This window comes from Syngnathus leptorhynchus, chromosome 14, assembly GCF_054491065.1.
Source record: "Syngnathus leptorhynchus isolate UIUO chromosome 14, UIUO_Slep, whole genome shotgun sequence".
NCBI lineage: Eukaryota > Metazoa > Chordata > Actinopteri > Syngnathiformes > Syngnathidae > Syngnathus > Syngnathus leptorhynchus.
The window spans coordinates 2,697,724-2,718,117 of NC_141208.1; the positions used below are offsets into that span (position 1 = coordinate 2,697,724).

General features: G+C 41.7%; 3 protein-coding genes across 3 annotated transcripts; 2 read left to right on the top strand and 1 right to left on the bottom strand.

Moving 5' to 3' along the window:
• Window positions 1-226: 226 nt before the first annotated feature.
• On the bottom strand, window positions 227-3,593 carry LOC147045946 (E3 ubiquitin-protein ligase RNF126-like). Its single transcript, XM_085930959.1, has 9 exons — window positions 3,410-3,593; window positions 2,731-2,789; window positions 2,588-2,654; window positions 2,286-2,509; window positions 2,092-2,160; window positions 1,958-2,027; window positions 1,614-1,707; window positions 1,399-1,514; window positions 227-1,124 (listed from the first exon to the last, which is right to left on the bottom strand). Exons 1-9 carry the CDS (start codon window positions 3,497-3,499, stop codon window positions 972-974), a joined length of 942 nt encoding a protein of 313 aa, XP_085787085.1. The 5' UTR covers window positions 3,500-3,593; the 3' UTR covers window positions 227-971.
• A 323-nt stretch (window positions 3,594-3,916) lies between these two features.
• sugp1 (SURP and G patch domain containing 1) lies at window positions 3,917-9,697 on the top strand. The gene is made up of 14 exons (XM_085929414.1): window positions 3,917-4,074; window positions 4,833-5,001; window positions 5,138-5,244; window positions 5,370-5,594; window positions 5,738-5,861; window positions 5,943-6,043; window positions 6,606-6,729; window positions 6,821-7,146; window positions 7,262-7,368; window positions 7,489-7,666; window positions 7,761-7,867; window positions 7,985-8,130; window positions 8,514-8,643; window positions 8,730-9,697. The coding sequence occupies exons 1-14, from the start codon at window positions 4,056-4,058 to the stop codon at window positions 8,754-8,756; spliced, it is 1,890 nt and encodes a 629-aa protein (XP_085785540.1). The 5' UTR covers window positions 3,917-4,055; the 3' UTR covers window positions 8,757-9,697.
• A 354-nt stretch (window positions 9,698-10,051) lies between these two features.
• Window positions 10,052-18,041, top strand: stk11 (serine/threonine kinase 11). Its single transcript, XM_085929415.1, has 11 exons — window positions 10,052-10,423; window positions 11,108-12,385; window positions 13,500-13,583; window positions 13,734-13,823; window positions 14,045-14,177; window positions 14,269-14,405; window positions 14,576-14,703; window positions 15,939-15,996; window positions 16,084-16,277; window positions 16,816-17,069; window positions 17,892-18,041. Exons 2-10 carry the CDS (start codon window positions 12,102-12,104, stop codon window positions 17,022-17,024), a joined length of 1,317 nt encoding a protein of 438 aa, XP_085785541.1. The 5' UTR covers window positions 10,052-10,423; window positions 11,108-12,101; the 3' UTR covers window positions 17,025-17,069; window positions 17,892-18,041.
• Window positions 18,042-20,394: the final 2,353 nt, after the last annotated feature.

Consider the following 20,394-nt stretch of genomic DNA (forward strand, 5'->3'; position numbering starts at 1 on the left):
GGTTCTTGGACTTCTCTCGTAAGGGAGTGGAATCTCTTTCCGCTCAACCCCAAATGCAACAGAACGTTTTAAATTTAAACATTCGTGATTTGTAATATTTTGGAGAGGTTGCTTTGCCTCACTTGTTCAATTCTAAAAAAGAAGGGAATGAGATCTAAAATTGCTTAAGTAGCAATTGGAGGCTACTAGAGAAGTCAAAAGTCAAGAAATCTTTCAAAATGTTTTCTTAAGGACTTTATTGTGACTGTAAAAATACAACATTAAATCAGCAAGTAAAACAATTCAATTCATTGACACTTTTAGCCAGTTTCACAGAGGTAAGATTTTTTTTTTTTTTTTTACATGCCCTGGTACTGGTGGCATAAGCTGAATAAATAAAATGTTGATTTTTTTTTTTTCCTTTCCTCACTCATAATAAAAATGCAGCATAAAATCACCCAAATTGCACCACCACACACACTGAATCTATTGATAAAACCCAAACTATTGAAATGTCTTAAAAAAAAATTTGTTTGTAGTTCAGCTAATGTCTCCTTAAAATACGAACCATTGTGCAAATCAAAACGCAAAACAAATGTGCAAATAAATACAGTCAGAAGCACACACAGGAATTGATTGACTGGCTCAGTATTGTTCAAATAACTTCATTCCTACGGGCAACATGTAAAAAGACTACTTTGACTAGGAAATAGAAAAAATGGGTGCCAAACCTTGTGGCAGAATCTACCTTGTTATTTTTGTTTCAGTAGCCGGCGGCAGCTCCAATGTCCTCGATAACTATCAAAGCGGCAGCAGCAGTCGACACAAATGGAGGAATGATGAGTAAAGACCGAGTGTCTGAGACCAATTCATCTCAACTTACACGTCCGTAAGAATTAAGACTAACAGCTGTTTTGGTGTCCGCTGTCGAGAAGACTCCTCGAGAGCGTGAGGTTTTCCCAGATATGAGGTGATGAGGGATGCGAGGGAGACTAGGAGTTGCCGGAAGCATTTTCATTGCTAGGTGAGTTGGAAGAGGAAGAGGACGATGTGGAGGGGGAGAAGTTCATCTCGGATAAACCCGGTGGGTTTGTGGCTGTGTTCTGGCCATTAAGACTCTTCCTACACACTGGGCAGGTATCGTGCTACAGGGAAGAGAAGGAAACGAAATGTCAGTGACTGAAAGCGAGCCGCTTTTATTGTCTTAGCTGTGCTAATCGGGGAGCCCAAAAACATATTGACTGAAATAGAAAACTGCGACCCCTGGTGTTCTTATCGGTAAACAACATTTTTAAACAACTTTCCAAAAATCATGTTCTACTGTGTGGTCACTGATTTTTAAATGAACATATATGACAAAACAAGTGTGGGGGTTTTTTTTTTTTCTTCTTCTCCACTTTTCAATGATTATTTTTGTACCTGTTCAAGCCAAGGGACTATGCAGTCATTGTGAAACAAATGATTGCATGGCAGCTGCCTGACGCTCTCGTCCACATGGTAGTCTTCTTTGCACACGGGACACTCTAAACCAGCGCCTGCATCAGTAAAACAGCAAATGTTAGGATAAACCCTCAGCGCAAACATATTTTTTGGAAATGATTTATGACTAATATGAGCTTTGTCTTCAAACTTACCCACATGTTCTTCTGTGATGCAGACTGTGGGCAAACTCTTGATCCGTTCTCTATCCGCTGGAGGAGGACCCGTGTTTTCAAACTGGTTGAGTAGCTTTGGGCAGAGTTGAGAAATATAAATCAAACTTTTAACGCTTCATTTGAAGTTTTAGACATGAGTGCACATTCTATCTGCTCTGTTTGTAGTTACGCAGGGGCTTTGACTTCCTTCTGTGTTCCAAACTCAAAATATTGACACAGTGCTAATTTGTCCAACCTGGTGGAATTAAAGCGTGGCCTCTAAGTTCCCGATTGCTTGGCCGACACTTCCAACCTAATTCTTCCATAAAAGATGATTGTTATACCTGTGTTATGATGGCATCCAGTCCATTTGCTCCCCAGGCATAGTCCATTGGGTTTGAATGAAGTATACCCCTGCAGAATATTTAACCAGTTAGCATGATGAGGAGAAGACAATAAGTGAAAAATAGTTACTCACCATGATCCCATTCCAATATTCGGCATGGCCGTTGGCGCTATGATCCCATTAACTAGCTGTTGGATAATTCTGTGTGAACAGAAACACAAGATACATTTGACATTTACCTTATCGTAACAATCACACGAGTGCTTTTTGTTAACGACAACGTGGGTGCAATGTAACAGACGACAGACTTGAAAAAAAACATTTACCCCTCTAATGTGGGAACTCCTTCGTGGCGTGTACCCTGTCGTTGAGCCGCATGTCGCCCCCGCGCTTGCTGCGGATCCATTTCTTGCTCCCGCTGAATTTCGGTCGCTCTGTTATCTTCTGTGGGTAGCCAAGTTCTGAGTTCAAAGTTTTCATTGAAAATTCCCAGAGTGAACGGACTGTACCCAGTAGGAAAGGTGAACAAGTGCTGGTGATTCATGGTCGGCTGGAAAAGACATCATGAGGATGGTTTCACGTGCGGGCTCAAGAGTGTTCGATTCCCGAAGCGATGGCTTCTACTGACCTGAAAGGTAGGTTGTGTCTGTTCCCTCGCAGAGGATGTAGATGGAGCGCTATCGGTATTTTCAGTTCTATACGGAAAGAAAAGTGCAAAATAGGTTCAATATTTTCACTTAGCAACTGGACGTGTGTATTTTTTCCTTATACCTCCTTTCATTTGGTAATTCCTCAATGAATCCAGACTCACAGCGTGGACAGGTAAAGTCCTTCAGATATTGACACAAAAATGAATGTTACATTAGTTCTATAGATTCAGAAGAAAGCAGAAAATGAGAGTACATGTATTTTTGGCCGTTCGAGTAGCACTCTAATACATGATGCTGGAGGAACGCCCCTTTATTTTATTTTTTTATTCAGGTACACAAAACATTGAATAAGAATACTCTGATCCTGACAACAGTAGCTAGATTGAATACAGATTATTATTATTTTTTTGCTGCCCATACTACTAATTGGGGAACTATATTCCAACGAATATTATTTATGTTTATTGAGTGAAACCCCGAAGAAAAAAAAAGGAAACAAACAGCTTCGAGTTGTTTTCCTATATGGACGTTGGAGTGAATGGCAAACAGTTGAGCACAGCCAGGCACATTTCAGTAGAGCCACAAATGTATTGGCATGAAGAGGAAAATTTTATAGATATGTTATATATTTTTATGACATGAATTGTTGAACGACTACTACGAGTACTACTACGAGTACTTGCTCGTTAACGAGCAAGGTTAGCGACGTAACTCGTTGTCCAACCCCCACACAGTTAAATACATCATCATCACACTATTCATCTAGTCAACACATCAACTACTGCTTAGTTTAACCTTACCGGTAAACGAGGGTTTATCTCTGCTGAACACCGGTGGCAGAAAAACCGGCAAGACGGTAAGGAAGCTTCAGCCATTTCTCTACTGGACATCGGGCAGGTTTTTTAACAAACGATCGCGAGAACGAACGGAGTCGCGAAGCGTACTGACGTCATTTCGCAATGCATTCTAGGATTGCTATCAAAACAAGTGGAGGCCAACGTTAGGGGGGGGTTACACATACGACAGCTGTATTATAACGATAATCGTAACAGCAATCATAATCATAATTTCACAGACTGTTTGGGAAAACCAAATTGTGAAAAAGCTTGGTTTGGCTCTCGTTCTATTATTTATTTTGTTCATTTTTTTAGTGTACCTGATCCCGTTTTTATTTGACTTTGACAAAAGCCATTTTTAATTAATTTTCGAATTGTTCAATTATATATATTAAAAAAACTTTGAAGAAAATGCACGTCCAAATCCTTGAAATACGTACTGTGTAATATGCTTTTATTCTGAAAAAAAACACTACACCGGAAATAATGTTCTTGTTTACGTTCCTAAATTAGCAAATGAAGTAATCTAGTCAGCCTAGCATCGGCACAACATTTTCGTATTGTCTGTTAACGTTTGTTTGTCAAATTAAATTGCTTTCCTGCTACGACAATGGAGTCGAGTGATTCAGGTACATTCATACCTATTCAGTAAAACGTTTCATGTTTGAATGTAGTTTCAGTTACTACTAGTTTCCTGTTAGCATTCAGTTAGCATCATGTAGCCAAAACGACTGCAGCGTTAGCTGACCGCATGTAGCATGCGACGAGTAGTAGCAAGATACAAAAGTATAAATTCAGGATTTATTAATACAAATGTAATATACTACTATGGGTTAATGAATGTCTTGGTCCTTTTGCTGGATCTGATTTATAGGTGGGAAGAACAAAATTTGCGGAATCGGGCATTTTAAGTCAAGTGTAGGATGACCAGACGTCCTCTTTTCGCCGGACATGTCTTACCTTTCAGCCCCTGTCCGGGGGAAATTTCAAAAACTGCCCGGGATTTTGTTCGACTGCCTCACATGTACAGTACATTGTCAATAGAATTGCCACTCTGTTCCATTTAACTCTATTCCAAGTTTCTCTGTAGTTCACAAATAAGTCACGACCTTCTCAAATCTAGCCACTTTGGTGATTGTGTGTGTGCATGAGGAGGTAGGCGAATGCTTGCCATAGCGAGTGGAAACAATGCCGAAACGAAAATGCACCTTTCCAGAGGAATTAAAAAAAAAAAAAAAAAAAAAAAAGAATTTGCGTGCTTTCACCTTGATGCATATGAAGCTGAGATAGTTGCAACGTGCTAAGTAGATGTTGTATTATCTTCAGAAATGACTATGAAGTGTCTTCAAAGATTCATAATCGTGTTTGTTCCCTGCTGCTCTTTTAGGAAGAGGAGGATGGAAAAACAAGAATGCACAACCACAGAAGCAGAAGATGAATTTAAACATTATCCGCCAAGAGCAACTAATAGCAGAGAAAAAGAAGGAAATTGAGGCCAAATTGGCAGAGCAAGCCAAAATTGATGCACAAACCCCAAATAAATGTCTACCTGCAAGGTAAACACATACTTGTGTAATATTAACCTATAACAATAAGCAATAATTGTTCTTCTGCTGCATTAATGTCAGTTGGTATGCATTTTGTTGTATTGATCGTAAGAAAAATGAATAATCTCATCTTTTTTGAACCCAGTAATTCCCCCACTACGCAAGGACCCTCCTCCAACAAGTTTGTAAACGATGGCAGCTTCTTACAGCAGTTCATGATGATGCAGAAGAAGACGCCTAACAACGTCTCTGGTTAGTACCACAAACCAATAATTGGTAGCATAATCTATGTTTTTAAAACCGAGTGTTCAGTTCACTAAAGTGTTGCTTTAATTGTTTTATAAATTAGTATTTTCTTTTATTGATGCTTTCTCCAGATTCCGCCAGTGATAGCAAAAGTCAATCTTCCCTGGGAGGGAACGCATTGCAGAAGAAAAACAATTTGGTCGGCAAGCGACCTGGCGTCGGCAGCATGCTCAGCCAATTCAAGAACTATTCGCAGTCCAAGAAGAATCCCATTCTCAGCCCGAGGCCAAGTGTGTTTTGTTCCCCAGAAGACGAGGACGATGAAATTGATTCCTTGGAATTTTTAAATATGAAAGGTAAATCAAGGCACGTGTGTTTCCGTGTAGCTCCGGACAACAAAAGAGCTCAGACGTTTTGGCTCATTCCCTATCTGCTCCCAGGGCACACTTGGCTTAAGACTGGTGACCAAAGAGTAAATGTACTGATAGCCTGCTTAAAGTTTCTCCCCCAGAGGACCCAGAGACCAGACTGATTATCAACAAGATGGCCTCTTTTGTGGCGGAAGGAGGACCCGAACTGGAGAGGAGGGCCAAGGAGGACTATAAGGATGATCCTGTTTTCTCGTAAGTCCGAAGGTCGGCTTTGTTCCTCCAGGTGTATAAAAGTCATCCAATATTTTATCGTCTGTGTTTTCAACCTTCTAGATTTTTGCACGATAGAAACTGTATGGAGTACCTCTACTACAAAAAGAAACTTGCCGAATTAAGAAAGAATGCGCCAGCGCCTAGTAACACTTCAGTTAATGGTAAGGCCTCGATTATTTTCTTTTTAGAAACTGAATTTTGTCACCGAACAAATTCAACTCCTCCTAAGTCAAGGCACCGTCGTGGGTTGAACTAGTTCTCTTGTGATTTTGTTTCATGTTTAGTGCTGTGTTTGTACATTGCAGATTCCACAAAAATAATCTAACGTTTTTTATTCCGACCATTTTTTTTTCGCTATGGTGGTTAATGGCGCAATACTTGTCGTTAAATGTTCTAGTTTGAAGTTGTTGTTTTTTTAAATGTTCTAATGAATGAAGTCATTTTCTGAACACAATTCCAAATGAATTATTTCAAAATTTTCTAGTGACAACAACAAGTAAAGTGAAATCGCACCTAGCGTGTGTCAATATCAAGTTTTTGTTGACATTGCTGCAAAAAGTGTTTCATCAACCCAATTCCCCATTCACCAGTGCTGTTTTCGTTGCTCCTCCTTCCTCTTTTTTTATCCCCCATTAGCTCTAGACTGGTGATGTATGATGCCAGTTGAGTATGGTACAGTAATAGAGTGTCATTTGAGCCCCCGTACTGATAGACTGCTTAAAGTCTCCCCCCCAGTGGACGCGGAAACCCAGCAAGTGGCCGAGAAGCTGGCCAGGTTTGTGGCTGAGGGTGGCCCGGAGGTGGAAAGCATCGCCATCGAGCGTAACCGTGACAACCCCATCTTCAGGTCAGGTTCTGTAAAATCAACTTGAAACTTGAAACTCTTTCGGGCTCACATGCTTTTTTTTTTTTGCTTTTTTTTTTAACTCCCCCCCCAGTTTTTTATTTGACCACCAAAACCCAGCCAACCGTTACTACAAAGAGAAGCTACGCGAGTATCGTGCCGCAGCCTCGAGGACTTCCTCTCCTCCGCCGACGGAGTCCAGGACAGAGTGGCAGAGACCAGCCGCTCCTCCGCGACCCCAGGTTGCGTTCTCCCCGGCATCTGAAGCGCACAGTCAGGTGGAAGACACTACTCCGTCTGTCAAACGCAAGAGGAAAAGTAGATGGGGGTCTGAAGATGACAAAGTGGAGCTTCCCATTCCACCCATCGTTGTCCCCCAAGAGCATAGCGTTCAAGACCCCACCGTACCATCTCTGTCTGGTACTTACCATTACTAGTTCGAACATATTGGAATGCCCACAAGTGGCGTCTGGATTGTCGTAACGGTGCCGGTTTCTCTGAATTTAATATTACGGTAATGTCCTTTCTGTTTTAGCTCAAGATCTTCAAGGTCTTGGTTATAAGAAGGGGAAGCCCGCCGGTCTTGTCGGTGTGACGGAGCTGTCTGATGACCAGAAGAAACAGTTAAAAGAGCAACAAGAGGTACATAGTCGTTGCTACACACATGAAGAAAGCAGTTTAGCTAGCCAGAAGGAAAAAAATAATAATTTACTCCTGGTTTGTACTTGAATTAAATGCCACCCCCCTACACACACTTTGTAGATGCAGGAGATGTACGACATGATCATGAAGCACAAACGCGCGATGGCAGAGATGCAGCAAATGTGGGACAAGGCCATTAAAGACCACCAACACGAGTACGACAGTGACGAAGAGGTGGACCAGGAGGCCGGCACCTGGGAGCATCGGCTTCGAAAAATGGAAATGGAGAAGACGCGAGGTGAGACTGACGAGAATGTAAAGGCAGCGTTTATCTTCGAATCCTTATTGCATTTGAAGTAACGCTGGTTCTTTGTTTTGCTGATTTTTTTCAGAGTGGGCAGAATCTCTGACGGATATGGGCAAAGGGAAACATTTCATTGGAGACTTCCTGCCGCCTGAGGAGCTGGAGAAGTTTATGGAGACTTTTAAAGCACTCAAGGTTAGCAGTTGTTGGAATTATCTCAATTGTTTTTTTAACGTTAACATATTTGTCTTCTGTCTTGTTTACCCTTTTTGTCCTTTTGTGAGGAAAATGACATTATTTATTCCTTTGCAGGAGGGGCGGGACCCAGATTACTCTGAATACAAAGAATTTAAATTGACGGTGGAGAATCTTGGTTTCCGTATGCTGATGAAAATGGGCTGGAAGGAAGGCGAAGGTCTCGGCAGTGAAGGACAGGGCATCAAGGCTCCTGTCAACAAGTGCGTATTTAGCAATACAGCCGTGGCTCCTTTTCTGTTTGCTGAGTTGAACGGACTTGCCTTACTGTGTCATCCTGAATAGAAAAAAAATATATATATTGATTATATCACAACCCATTTCAGTATATGCCACTGCATTGAATTCATTTTTTTGTGTGAGTGCAAAACAGTTTTTGTTTTTTCACAATTAAATGTGCTTGTCAAATAGTTTTCTTTTTTTTTCTCCAGTTTTGAAGTAGATTTATTTGTCATCTCCGACTCGACGGCATTTACACGACAGCTAATATTTTTATTGGAGCTGGCCTTATTAGGACATTTTTTTGACTAGTTGGGTAATTATTGAAGGTCAAACTGACTCAAAGTTCATACGTGTCCCGTTGCAGGGGCACCACAGCGTCGAACGGCGCAGGGTTCGGCGTTGAACGTCCAGCTGAGTTGTCGAAAAGCGACGACGAGTACGACGCCTTCAGAAAAAGGATGATGCTGGCCTATCGCTTTCGACCTAATCCACTGGTAACCTCACATCTGCACTTTATACAGCATACAACAACTGTAGGTAGTCATGGGCACGGAATTTATTCAAACGTTTCTTCTTGCAGAATAATCCACGGAGACCATATTACTGACAGAAGACAACTGTTTATGGAAATTAAAGGAAGCTGAAAACTCAATTCACTTGTAAAAATGGATTTCATTGCACAATAGGAATGAATTTATTTGCCCGTGAGTGTGTGTGTGTGTGTGTGTGTGTGTGTGCGTGCGTGTGTGTGTGTGTGTGTGTGTGTGTGTGTGTGTGTGTGTGTGTGTGTGTGTGTGTGTGTGTGTGTGTGTGTGTGAACAGGATAAATCAGTGGTTCTTAACCTTGTTGGAGGTACCGAACCCCACCAGTATTAAATGCGCATTCACCGAACCCCTTTATAGTGTTTTATTTTTTGTTTTGTTTTTTAAATTCGTCAATCAATATTTATCACTAGTGCACAAAATGAGCTGTGAATGAACATCACCTCGTTCAGAGAAAAAAACTAAAACAATGCATGAATTCAAAACAAATTACATCCCTGCAGATCAGTGTGACGCAAAAAAATCTGGTATGTTCGGACCTCCGCAGTGGAGGCTCTGCTAAGGGGTTTCCCCTTAGAGCAGGGGTGTCAAACTCGTTTTTTTTGCGGGCCATTATGACTATCGACCCAAATAAATGTATGAGCACCTCATATACAGTAAAAGCTACAAATAACTCGTTTTCAAATCAGACGAGTAAAAACTGGTCAAATATTAAAACAAAAAGATATTAAAAGTCAAGACAATTTTCAATTCTAGTAATGACACGAATTTCATACACAATTTGTCTTAGCGGGCCACATAAAATGATGTGGCGGGCCCTATCTGGCCCCCCGGGCCTTGAGTTTGACACCTGTGCCTTAGACCGGTTCCATCAAACCCAGGTTAAGAACCACTGGCTTAAATGTTAGTTTTCATTCAGGTTTGAATATCCTGACTGCTTCTCTATCACAATCAATTGACTGTACCGTGTTACACATGAAATAAAGACGGTGAGACTACAATTTCCTTAATCTATGTCTGCTTTAATGACATGATGTCAACATTTGTTTTACTCTTCCCTGGTAATGAAAATAAACGATTGCAGTTTGGAGGAGCCGAGGTGCGAGAAAGTTGACAGATGAGTGAAATCAGACCTCCACTATGCCATTCTCCAAGGGGCTTACTCGAGATAATTATAACTCTTAACTCTAGCCAAGCAAAAGTCACTCTAGAATTGGCCAATGCATTAATAAGTGGGGAGCTTAAGCAAGGTATGCTTGTGTGTTTTTTTGGGGGGGGAGTTTGGGAGGCGTTTCCCCTGTAAGGTGAATAAAAAAAAAAAATGAAGTGATGAATGAAACCGGCTCATAATTTGCAAATGCCTGCATGCCATCATGGAGGATACACACTGGTGGCATCATGTTTCCAAAAAGCCATTTTGTTGGAATGTTAAAATAATATTTTGTCTGAAAGTTTGCTTGTCGGGGTTGGACTTTGCATTTTTTTTGCAAACTTTGATTTGACGCAGTAACGCGCTGACTGTCGGTGCGAGTTGACTCGAGTTTAAGGGGGAGGTAAACAAGATGGCGACGACCTGACTTGAGAGTAATACGAAGAGTCCGAACAAAACAAAAAAAATAAAGAAAGAAATGATATGCAACTTGGATCGATTGACACCATTTTTATTCTGAAGACTGACATTTAAGAAACGAATAAAGATTGGGACCAAGCAAAGACACTCGAGGATTTTAGGTGAGTTTTCCCGCAAGTTGGCAATGAACTAGCTAGCTAGCAGTTTACATTGGGACTTGGACGCAACCCCTGTGAGCTGGATTTGTCTGGATGCTGCTCCCGTCGTTAGTGCATGTTCTGATTTAAGATAACAATACACATATTGACAGTTAGATTTAATTCTTCCACCATTCCCAGTAAATGCAAAGCGCTTGGCTTGACGTTTGTAGTGTCAATGATGGCTAGCAAGAGCCGCAATTCACCGCTAGCTTTACATGCGTGACGACGTTGTTACGCATCCAAATCCATGCTTGCTTTTTTTTTTGTACTTCATAGGATGTTTTTCTTTGGAAACTTTGTGGACTAAGATACTTGTTTTATTGAATGTGCTCCCTGAAATTAATATTACATGTGTGATACAACAGGCTAGTTCATTCAAGGCTACGTTAGCATTCTGGCTAGCTATTAGTTCAGCACAATATTTGTCATTGCTATATCATTTTCATTTGATTTGAAACGCTCCAACTTAAATAATTTGTTAATATGTTAATATTATGTTAAAAAGTCTCTCCCTAGTAACCCCCGTAACGATGCATCCGATTTTTTGATTGGCTCCTAATAGAGTTATTTTAGTTCAGAACTCTGCAGTTTCATTAATGTTTAAATGACCCTTGTTTTTTTTTGTTTTTGTTTTGTTTTTTGCAGCCTGCACCGCAGTGGAATGGAGGCATTTTGGGGTCTTTGAAAAGGACTAAACAAATTCATCCATCCATCATCCATCTTCCTCTGCTTCTTCTATCTAAATTATATAATAATAATAATTATTATTATTATTATTATTATTATTATTACCTGTGGAATGGAGGCATCTTTGGGTCTTTGAAAACGACTATACAAATTTATCCATCCATCCATCCATCTTCCGCTTCTTCAATACAAATTTAATGAAATATTATTATTATTATTATTACCTGAAGCCGGTAGGAGCACACTTTCTGGTGGCTTGGACTTTCCACTGAAGCCCAGCTAACACTGCTGCATAAAATAAGCTGTGGAAGTGGGTTTGGATACAGTCCAGATTTACATGTGTCCCGAGGCTGCATATATTATTTATTCAGTATGGATCCTTGACAGAAATGTGCAACATGGCCTTAAACCAGGGCTGGTTGCCCCTACGTAAGGGTGAATCAAATTAATTAAGTGGGGGGTAAAAAAAAAACCATTCATCTATCCATCTTCTTCCACTTATCCAGGGTCGAGTCGTAGCTTTAGGAGGGACTCCCAGACTTCCCTCTCCCCAGCCACTTCATCCACCTCATCCCGGGGGATCCCAAGGCATCCCCAGGCCACCTGAGAGACATAGTCTCAAAAATAAATATATTTTTATTGAAATGCATTTGTCTCAAACAACAGGCACATGATGAAACACTAACATAGTGGACTTAATACACTTTCACCTCAGTGTGCAGCTTTTAATTAAAAAGAACAATCATGTTTACAAATCTAGACTGATCCCTACCTCAACCTGAGGTCTCCCTCTCTCATCTTCAGTATTTCTCTTACCTCTTTTTTTTTTTTGGGGTCAAATTTATTTATCTAGCCCTAAATCACAAGCAAGAGGTTAACAGTAGATTACTATCCACCCCCAGGAAGATTTGTTTCCAAGTAGTTTACACACGAGGCTCACTCTGGATCAGTCATGAGTACCGGGGAGATACATCAACTGAACTACTTGAATGAAAATGAACTGATGGAGATGGACACGTTTATTCACCGCATCGACTCGACTGAGGTGATTTATCAGCCGCGCAGGAAGAGAGCGAAGTTGATAGGAAAGTACTTGATGGGGGACCTGCTGGGGGAGGGATCATATGGCAAAGTGAAAGAGATGCTGGACTCTGAAACCCTCTGCCGCAGGGCTGTCAAGATACTGAAAAAGAAGAAGCTAAGGAGGATTCCCAATGGAGAAGCCAATGTGAAAAAGTGAGTGTCCTTCCATCTTGTTTTTGCATGCAAAAATGTTTTCTCTGCCTGAAACAATCAATGGAGCAACACAAATAATTTCATCTCCTAGTACTTTGTGTGGAAATAAGCTGGTGAGCCTGGAGGAAAGTGGTCTCCAAAGTCGGGCCCGCGGGCCAAATCCGGCCCCCGGTCAGATTTCATACGTCCCGCAGCTTCGGTTTTATTATGTATTATTTATGGCAGTTTTACAAACTGAATTAAAAAAAAAAATCATGAAACTTGAAACTGTAATTCGTCCTATCACCAAAAGGTGGCATCACCACCCCTCTCCGCTCATTTCCGCCATGGCGACTGCAAAGAAAACGAGGAACTTTCACATTGATACTTTACGGCATTATAGCGGTCCCGCGTTTTTCCAATACGCTGACTGAAGTCATATTCTCTGTCACTTATTCTCTGACAGCTTTCTTTTCGGCTTGCCGAGATTTTTTTCGGAACAGTTTTCTTCTTTCTGACATTAGCTACGTGTAGATGAAATTGCGATGTCAAGTAAACTATGGAGAGTTATGAATAAATGATGAATGTTTTGTCTTCCCTCACCCGATTCTGCCCTCTTTCCCATTCCCCTCTGATTCAGCATTTTTCGGCTTCCTTTTTTTTTTTTTTTTTTGCAGAATACTGGAGGATTTAATCACACCATACGCCATTAAATATCACTGCAGCCTGCGCTAATTATAGAGGAAGCATTAGGGAGCAGTTGCATGAGTTCACGAAAGGCAAGCAAGTCTTCAAGATGGCGTCTTTAAAGAATCAGCTCCTACTTTAGGTTACAGTTGAATGGTACCAAAAGACTCGAGGACTTTTTTTTGTTCTGTTGTCATTTGTATGCTTTTCTAAATCCTTTTTTAGAAGGGTTTAAATTGTTTGCAGATTTTTTTAGTGTTCACGGCGAGGCTCGTCTTGACCACCTGCGAGTAGCAGGGGGGGCTTCACTGTATTGTGAACCCTCACAACTCGGTGATGAATGATGAGCTTCCCTGGGATTTTGCTTTTAAGGGTTCATAATCGTGTGGAAAGCATCGAAAAAGCCCCTTGATGAATCATTTCCATGTGGTTTGTGTCTTTTGCACAGGGAGATTCAGCTGCTAAGAAGACTCCAACACAAGAATGTGATTCAATTGGTGGACGTTCTCTATAATGAGGAGAAGCAAAAAATATATCCTTGGGGTTTTTTGTTGCGCTAATAATAAACGTATTTTGGATTCAATAACTCTCTGACACTATGTTAATATTATCTATGACAAGCCATACATTAAATTGTAACCAGTAAGTGTATTTCTTTGAATATCCTTGACTTGTGACTTACGTATATGGTGATGGAGTATTGCGTGTGCGGGATGCAAGAAATGCTGGACAGCGTCCCGGAAAAAAGGTTTCCTATATTTCAAGCTCACGGGTATGTCTTTGGTGTCAACCCCCCCCCCCCTCTCCTTATATATTTCCTTTTTAGACTCTCTGAAAAATAGCTCCAGGTTTAAATTTAGATCCTGACCTGCTGTGCTTGGTCTTTTTTTTTTTTTTTTTTTTCAAATAACTGCCGGTTGATTGCATGAATGTGTAATCACTTGATTGTTGTCTAGCACACTCGCTCACAAACTTTCTGTTTGTTTTGCGCAGGTACTTTTGCCAACTCTTAGATGGCCTTGAATATTTGCACAGCCAGGGAATTGTTCACAAAGACATTAAACCAGGCAATCTGCTGTTGACCACAGATGGGGCACTTAAAATCTCGGATCTGGGAGTAGCTGAGGTAAGCCTACACATATAAATGGATCTCATTTTTAGGAAATTGGACGGAAGGAGTTGGAATATGTGCTGAGGTTTACCGTGCTCCTTCGCAGGCCCTGCACCCATTTGCCGAGGACGACACGTGTCGAACGAGTCAGGGCTCTCCGGCCTTTCAGCCGCCGGAGATTGCCAACGGCCTGGATACATTTTCAGGGTTTAAAGTGGACATTTGGTCCGCGGGAGTAACACTGTGAGTTGGCACGGCGTTTATTGCACTTTTGAATTGTGCACACATTGATTATTATTTTTTTAAAATTGGATTATCAGTGGAATAATCAAAAAGAATACATTTCCAGCTGTACCATCGGAGCAAATGATACGAAGCTCACGTATTGATTGGACTTGTTTGCCTCCATTCAGATACAATATTACGACGAGTTTTTATCCGTTTGAGGGGGACAACATCTATAAGCTATTTGAGAACATCGGCAAAGGAGAATTCACTATACCTGAGGAATGCGGACCGCTCCTCTCAGACCTGCTGCGAGGTGAGTGTCGAATCCATGGACTGGTCTTGATGGTTTTTCAAGTGCAAAAAAGACACAGTTGTTATTTTTTTTGCCCATGCTCTCAAAAGCAGTTGAAACGATTGAAAATGACAGCCTGCAGATCCATTTTGAACTAGCCAGGCAAAATCAGAAAGGTTTTAAGACAAATGATTTCTTTCTAGAGCACATTTTGTAGCAGAGGAAATAAAATTGGAGGAATCCGGATTTGTTATGCAGAGAAGCAGATGAGAATCCACAGGATAAGGACAAAAAAAAAAAGCACACTGCAGTGAGCCTGCACTGGTGTCCTTTATCAGTGTGTCCAGCTGGTGGTGCTATGACATTAGAAGTCATTGGGAACCCCCCATGTGTGGTAGAAACCCCTTCAGCCGCTAACGTCATTTCTATTGATCTGAAGCCCACATAGTAAAACACTCCAGCAGGCTGCTCCAAAGCCCCTTTTTTAAAACAAAAGGAGTCTTTTATGGGCAACCTCGTATTGGTTTTACGTCAAGGCAAACTAACTGCCTGTGAAATCCTGAAAAAGTGCCGGCAAGACTCGATGAATCCGTTTTTGTTTTTTGTTTTTTTACGTCAAAGAAGAAAAGTTGCGACTCGTCTCCAGCTTTTCCTTTTTATGGGCATGTTCTCCCCCATTCATGAATGCCTCCGTGGGGGGAGTTTGAATGAGCAAGTGAAATGAACTGATTTGGTTGTTTTGATCAATGGCTGTTGAATTTCCAGCCCAGCACTGAATCGAGTGGAGGAGTTCAACTGTCATGATATCATGAGTCCTTCTGTCCCCCTCAGAGTGTGACGCGCGTGTCTGTCTGATGCATCATCCCAGAGATAGCTGGCCCGTAAATATTACATTGTCCAAAATAAGCTACGATCAGCGCTGCAGGGAGATTGGTTCCGTTATTATTAGTCCTGTGCCTGCTCCACATCACTTGCTGTCTCATCATGCTGACATTTAGCTTTTTGCCGCATTCAACAACCCACATAAGGCCCCAAAAAGTATTTCGTCAGTCACGGCGGATTAGTTTGCTTTGACAAAAATCCCAGATGGATCGTTTCACTGTTAAGTTCACACATCTTTGCGCGACACCTTGCGCTCCCAATTCACTGCCTGTCACGTTAAATTTGGTTTTGATCAAACAATAGCAAATCAACCAAAACAAGCAGTTTTGAGCTTTTGATTCAAGTGCTCCCTTTTTTTTTGTGGATGTTTTCAGGAATGCTCGAGTATGACCCCGCAAAGAGGTTTTCCATACAAAATATAAGACAACACAAGTAAGTGTGGTTCATTTGTCACTTTCCTTGAATGTTATTCATGAAGTTGAATGCGTTGACGAAATGTCATTGATGTATCGCCACCAGCTGGGTGCGTAAGAAACACCCACCGACGGAGCTCCCCGTGCCCATCCCCGCCAGCGCAGAGAGCAGAGACCCTTGGCGCAGTATGACGGTGGTGCCCTACTTGGAGGACCTCCACGGCTACACTGAAGACGACGATGACGAGCTTTATGACGGAGAAGACGAGATCATCTACACTCAGGATTTTACAATGCCAGGTTTGTGTGTGTGCTCTCCAGGGACTCGTACAGATGAGCTTTCGCTCTGGGTTCTTTAGTTATCAGAAAATGGTACTCTGTAATATTGCACTCGGAAGGAAAAAAAAAAAAATGGATGTGCTCCAAGCTGATAGGTGGCAACATGTCATCACTGTGCTTTGATGATGATAATGACTATATTGACCATCTCCCAGAGTTGCCTTTTTTTTTTATTTATTTTTTTTTATAAAGAATTCACGACCTATATCAGTTGCTAGGCAACAGCCTGAAATGATAAATGCAAGTCGTCTGTGCTGGCCAGGCATCTCCAAGTGGTGCCCCACTTAGGTCCAATTGGCACTGCAGAGTGTGAATGAAGTGTTCTATAAATAGAGTCCAGTGGAGATGGTTCTGGTGTTGGGAGTGTGAATGGTTTTCTACGATTCACTCCCACGTGCAATGCTACCCCTCCAGTACATGTGCTTTAAGTGGCTTACCTATTTGGAAATAAACAACGATCATCTTTGAGAAATTTCTCGTCACCATCTCTAACTTTTAGGACAAGTGGCCGAAGATGATCACGAACTGGAGCACGCGGACTACAGCCCGCCTACGGCCAAGCCCTTTTGCGTGAACGGAACCGAGGCGGGCTCTCTGAACAGCAAGGCCAAAAGCGAACGACGATCTTCGTCCTCGTCCAACCCCTCGCGCAAAGGGGTCTCCACGGCCAGCAAGATCCGCAAGCTCTCCACCTGCAAGCAGCAATGACGCCCCGCTCCTCCTCTTGGGTCTCTGTTGGCAGCAGCCCATCTGGTGAGTGAGGACTGCATATAAAAAGCTGGAAAGAAATGGGAGTGCCCGGCCGGTCCTGAGGCTTCTTTGAAATTGTAAAAATTCAAGTTTAAAAAAAGAAGCTATAGTGGAGATAAAAAAAAAAAACACGTTGTCATGCAGATAAAGAGTCAAAAGAGGCATTCAGGGAGTGTAGCGAGAAGCTGTTATTGATATTCAGCGAGTGCTACTATGACTCATCACTAAACTGCAGGAAAACGTAACGAAAATGTTTCCATCATCACAACTGGATTCGCTGTAGCTGGCTCGTGTCTTTCGAGGCTCCATCGTGAAGGGAAAGCGATGGCATTTTTTATTCAAATGTTAATTCTTGGGGTGGGGGGAATTTGGCCCTAAATTATCCTAAAATAATCATATAGCACATATTGGCCTTAGCGAAAAATGAAGTGACGAGATGGCGGCAAAGCTCTACCTCTGTCTAAATGAAGCTCCACCACTCACCTCAGCGTGGTTTCGAGATGGTGGAAAAACACTGTTTGAAATTTGCCGTTGTCTCTCAGCGCCCTAAATCGAGCCAAGAACAAATAAGACGTTCAATCATGAAGTTGTCTCTTCTCACACTGTGACATACACTCCCAGCAGGGGTTTGCTCATCAAGGCTGCAGTGCTCAGGAGATGCGGCGTGTAAATTGTTCCAGGCAATGACTCAACCCCCCCCCCCCCCTAAGTCGACGCCACTCACCTGCGCGATGTTTGTGTGGATGAGATGTTGCGCGTCACATAATGATAGCACTGTGTTTCAGCCAATGTGCGTCAATCTCACATCTCCCTTTCTTCTTCTAGCTGGAGCTGTCCTCGTCTGTCTGCGGCGGACACGCTTGCGAGAGAAACCTGCTGAAGTTGACGCTCCTCGTGTCTACGTGGACCATCTGGCTTTTTAGAAACGTGTGCTCAGAATTGTGAACGGGTGGAATTTTTTTACTTTCCATCTCCAGAAAGCTGTGGTAAAATTTCCATGGGAATTAAATTAAAGGTGGAGCACTTAATATGTATATATACATATATTTTAATATTCCAAGTTGGAATATTGACATTATAAAATAAATAAATAAAAGAATATATAATACGGTGGTTCTTAACCTGGGTTCGATGGGGGTTCGGTGGTCCACTGCGGAGGTCCGAACATACCTGATTTATTGTGTAAATTTGTGATGACGCGGAAGTCACACTGATTTCCTGGTATGTCATTTGTTGTGAGTTTATGCATTGTGTTGGTTTTGTTCTTTGAACAAGGAGGTGATCCTGCATGGCTCATTTTGTGCACCAGTAAAAAAAAAAAAGGAGAAAAAACAAAAGTTTTTACTAAAAACGGGTTCAGTGAATGCGCTTATGAAACCGGTGGGGTTCGGTACCTCCAACAAGGTTAAGAACCACTGAAATAAGAAAATTATCCAAATTATACCTGGTGGGAATGTGAACATTACATAACTCAAGAAAACGGCCAATATGCTTAAAATCTATTTACACCAACTCCAGGGACATTATCACTGGACTTTTTTTTTTGGTTTGATCTTATAATTTTGAATTTTATAATTTTCTGCCAATAAGAACGATTAGGATTTGGTAGTTAATTCATGCCACTTGCATCACAAGGGCATCCCCAAAAATAGCAGTGTCAGACAAAATGTTTTTTTTAGTCATCTTGCAAATTCCCATGGAAATTTTTCCCACTGAAACCTCAGCCAGAAAGGACGCAGGACACCTCCAAAAGTTTTTTCCTCCCAAGACAAACGATCACTTTCCTCTTGCACGTTGTCACTCCCTCAAACTGCTGACATCCGCTTCGTCATGCCCGTCCGTCTGTCGCGCCCGGAGTATTGACCGACCCGTCATTCATGTTTCATCTTTGCCGCTGTGTAGCAGATACTCAGAGCCGGAGTAGCGGGGGTGGGGCTGATGGAGATGCAGCCAGGATGGCGTGGACACGGGCGGCATTAAAACAACTCTTCCCTCTTAAAGGTGGAATTTTTGTTTTTGTTTTTCCCAACATAAGTATTTGCGAAGTCGGTAAAAGTGTCTTTTGACTACCTTTTGGTTTTTTTCCAGAACCTTATCGCAGTTTAAAGGCACATCGACCGTGCGAGAATATTAAAATGAAATAAGCAAACAAATGTATTTTTTAAGATGAATGGAAAGTTGTTTGAGCATTTATTGATTGTCCTTGAAAGCCATCTTAAGGTCTACTTGTTTGTCAGCACTTAATTTGGACAAAATTCTACTAGTTCACATCGAGCACTTCACTGGCAGCACTACGAGCATACACGGTGCAATATGACGTGGATTTGAAAGCTGGATAGCGAGGACATGAAATAATTTGTTGAAATAACTTCTACCCGTGATATGTTCCTCACCAACATACAACCTGCATGCTGTACAAAGCTGGAAGAGGACAGACTGAAGTCTTGTGAGGGGAGTAATGCTTTCCCTTTTAATTTTGTGTTTCCAATGAATATTTTTTAATTATTTATATAAAAAGATCCCAAAAGTCTTTTGTTGAATTTTTGTTTGAAATTCAATCCAAGTGAGCGAGCTTCGGCGGCGGAGCTCTCAGAGTTGATTCGAGATGACCGATTAATACACACACATTTCATAAATAAGATTTGATTGGTGTATGAGAGAACCCTGAATCATGTCCCTGACGTCCTCTCATCCTCATTTTGTATTTAGCAAGCGTCCGACGGTGTTGCATGCCTGCTAACATCTAATCCCATCACACCAGCGCGACCGCTGTCATCTACTCAGCTTTCTCTAGCCCACCGGAGCAGCTGTGTTGTGCATCACCCCACCCGCAGCCCCCCTATTTGGAAGCAGAGCTTATCATCAGCCCCCTTCCCTCCCCTCTGGAAGTACATCAGAGAGCAGGTGAGTCACGACTGTGGGAAGGGAGGGAAAAAGAGTGCTTGCTGCACTTTCTACGTCAGCAAGGTCAAACAGAATTGTTGTTTTCAATCACTCTATCCACCACCATTGAGTGAGTTGCCATTTTCAAGTGTTCCAGAATAATTCTCACACTCACGTGTTTTGAGGATAAGCATAGGACTGCAAATAGAATTTATTATGCCATGGGGGAAACAGTATGGCTGCTTATACTGTATGAGCAATAAAAATCATTAAATAGCATTTACATTAATTTGATGATAGCATGGAAAAGACCAGATCTTTTTTGGTGGGGTTTTTTTTTGTCCTCCACAATGAATCCACTATGTGAAGTTTGTTAAACAGTGCATACAAAGCTCAACATGTGACAGACACACACTTTTTGCAGCAATCTCTCTAAACCACGAGT

Bases quoted from the DNA above. Each gene is read 5' to 3' on its own strand.
- LOC147045946 (XM_085930959.1), bottom strand. From the start codon at position 3,499: ATGTCCAGTAGAGAAATGGCTGAAGCTTCCTTACCGTCTTGCCGGTTT. The intron at 2,161-2,285 runs GTAAATGTTTTT...CTGTTCACACAG, and splicing joins GGAGTTCCCACATTAGAGGG to AATTATCCAACAGCTAGTTA. The intron at 2,028-2,091 runs GTGAGTAACTAT...AATATTCTGCAG, and splicing joins AATATTGGAATGGGATCATG to GGGTATACTTCATTCAAACC.
- sugp1 (XM_085929414.1), top strand. The intron at 5,862-5,942 runs GTAAGTCCGAAG...TCAACCTTCTAG, and splicing joins AAGGATGATCCTGTTTTCTC to ATTTTTGCACGATAGAAACT. The intron at 8,644-8,729 runs GTAACCTCACAT...TTCTTCTTGCAG, and splicing joins GCTTTCGACCTAATCCACTG to AATAATCCACGGAGACCATA.
- stk11 (XM_085929415.1), top strand. From the start codon at position 12,102: ATGAGTACCGGGGAGATACATCAACTGAACTACTTGAATGAAAATGAA. The intron at 12,386-13,499 runs GTGAGTGTCCTT...TCTTTTGCACAG, and splicing joins GGAGAAGCCAATGTGAAAAA to GGAGATTCAGCTGCTAAGAA. The intron at 14,178-14,268 runs GTAAGCCTACAC...GCTCCTTCGCAG, and splicing joins CGGATCTGGGAGTAGCTGAG to GCCCTGCACCCATTTGCCGA.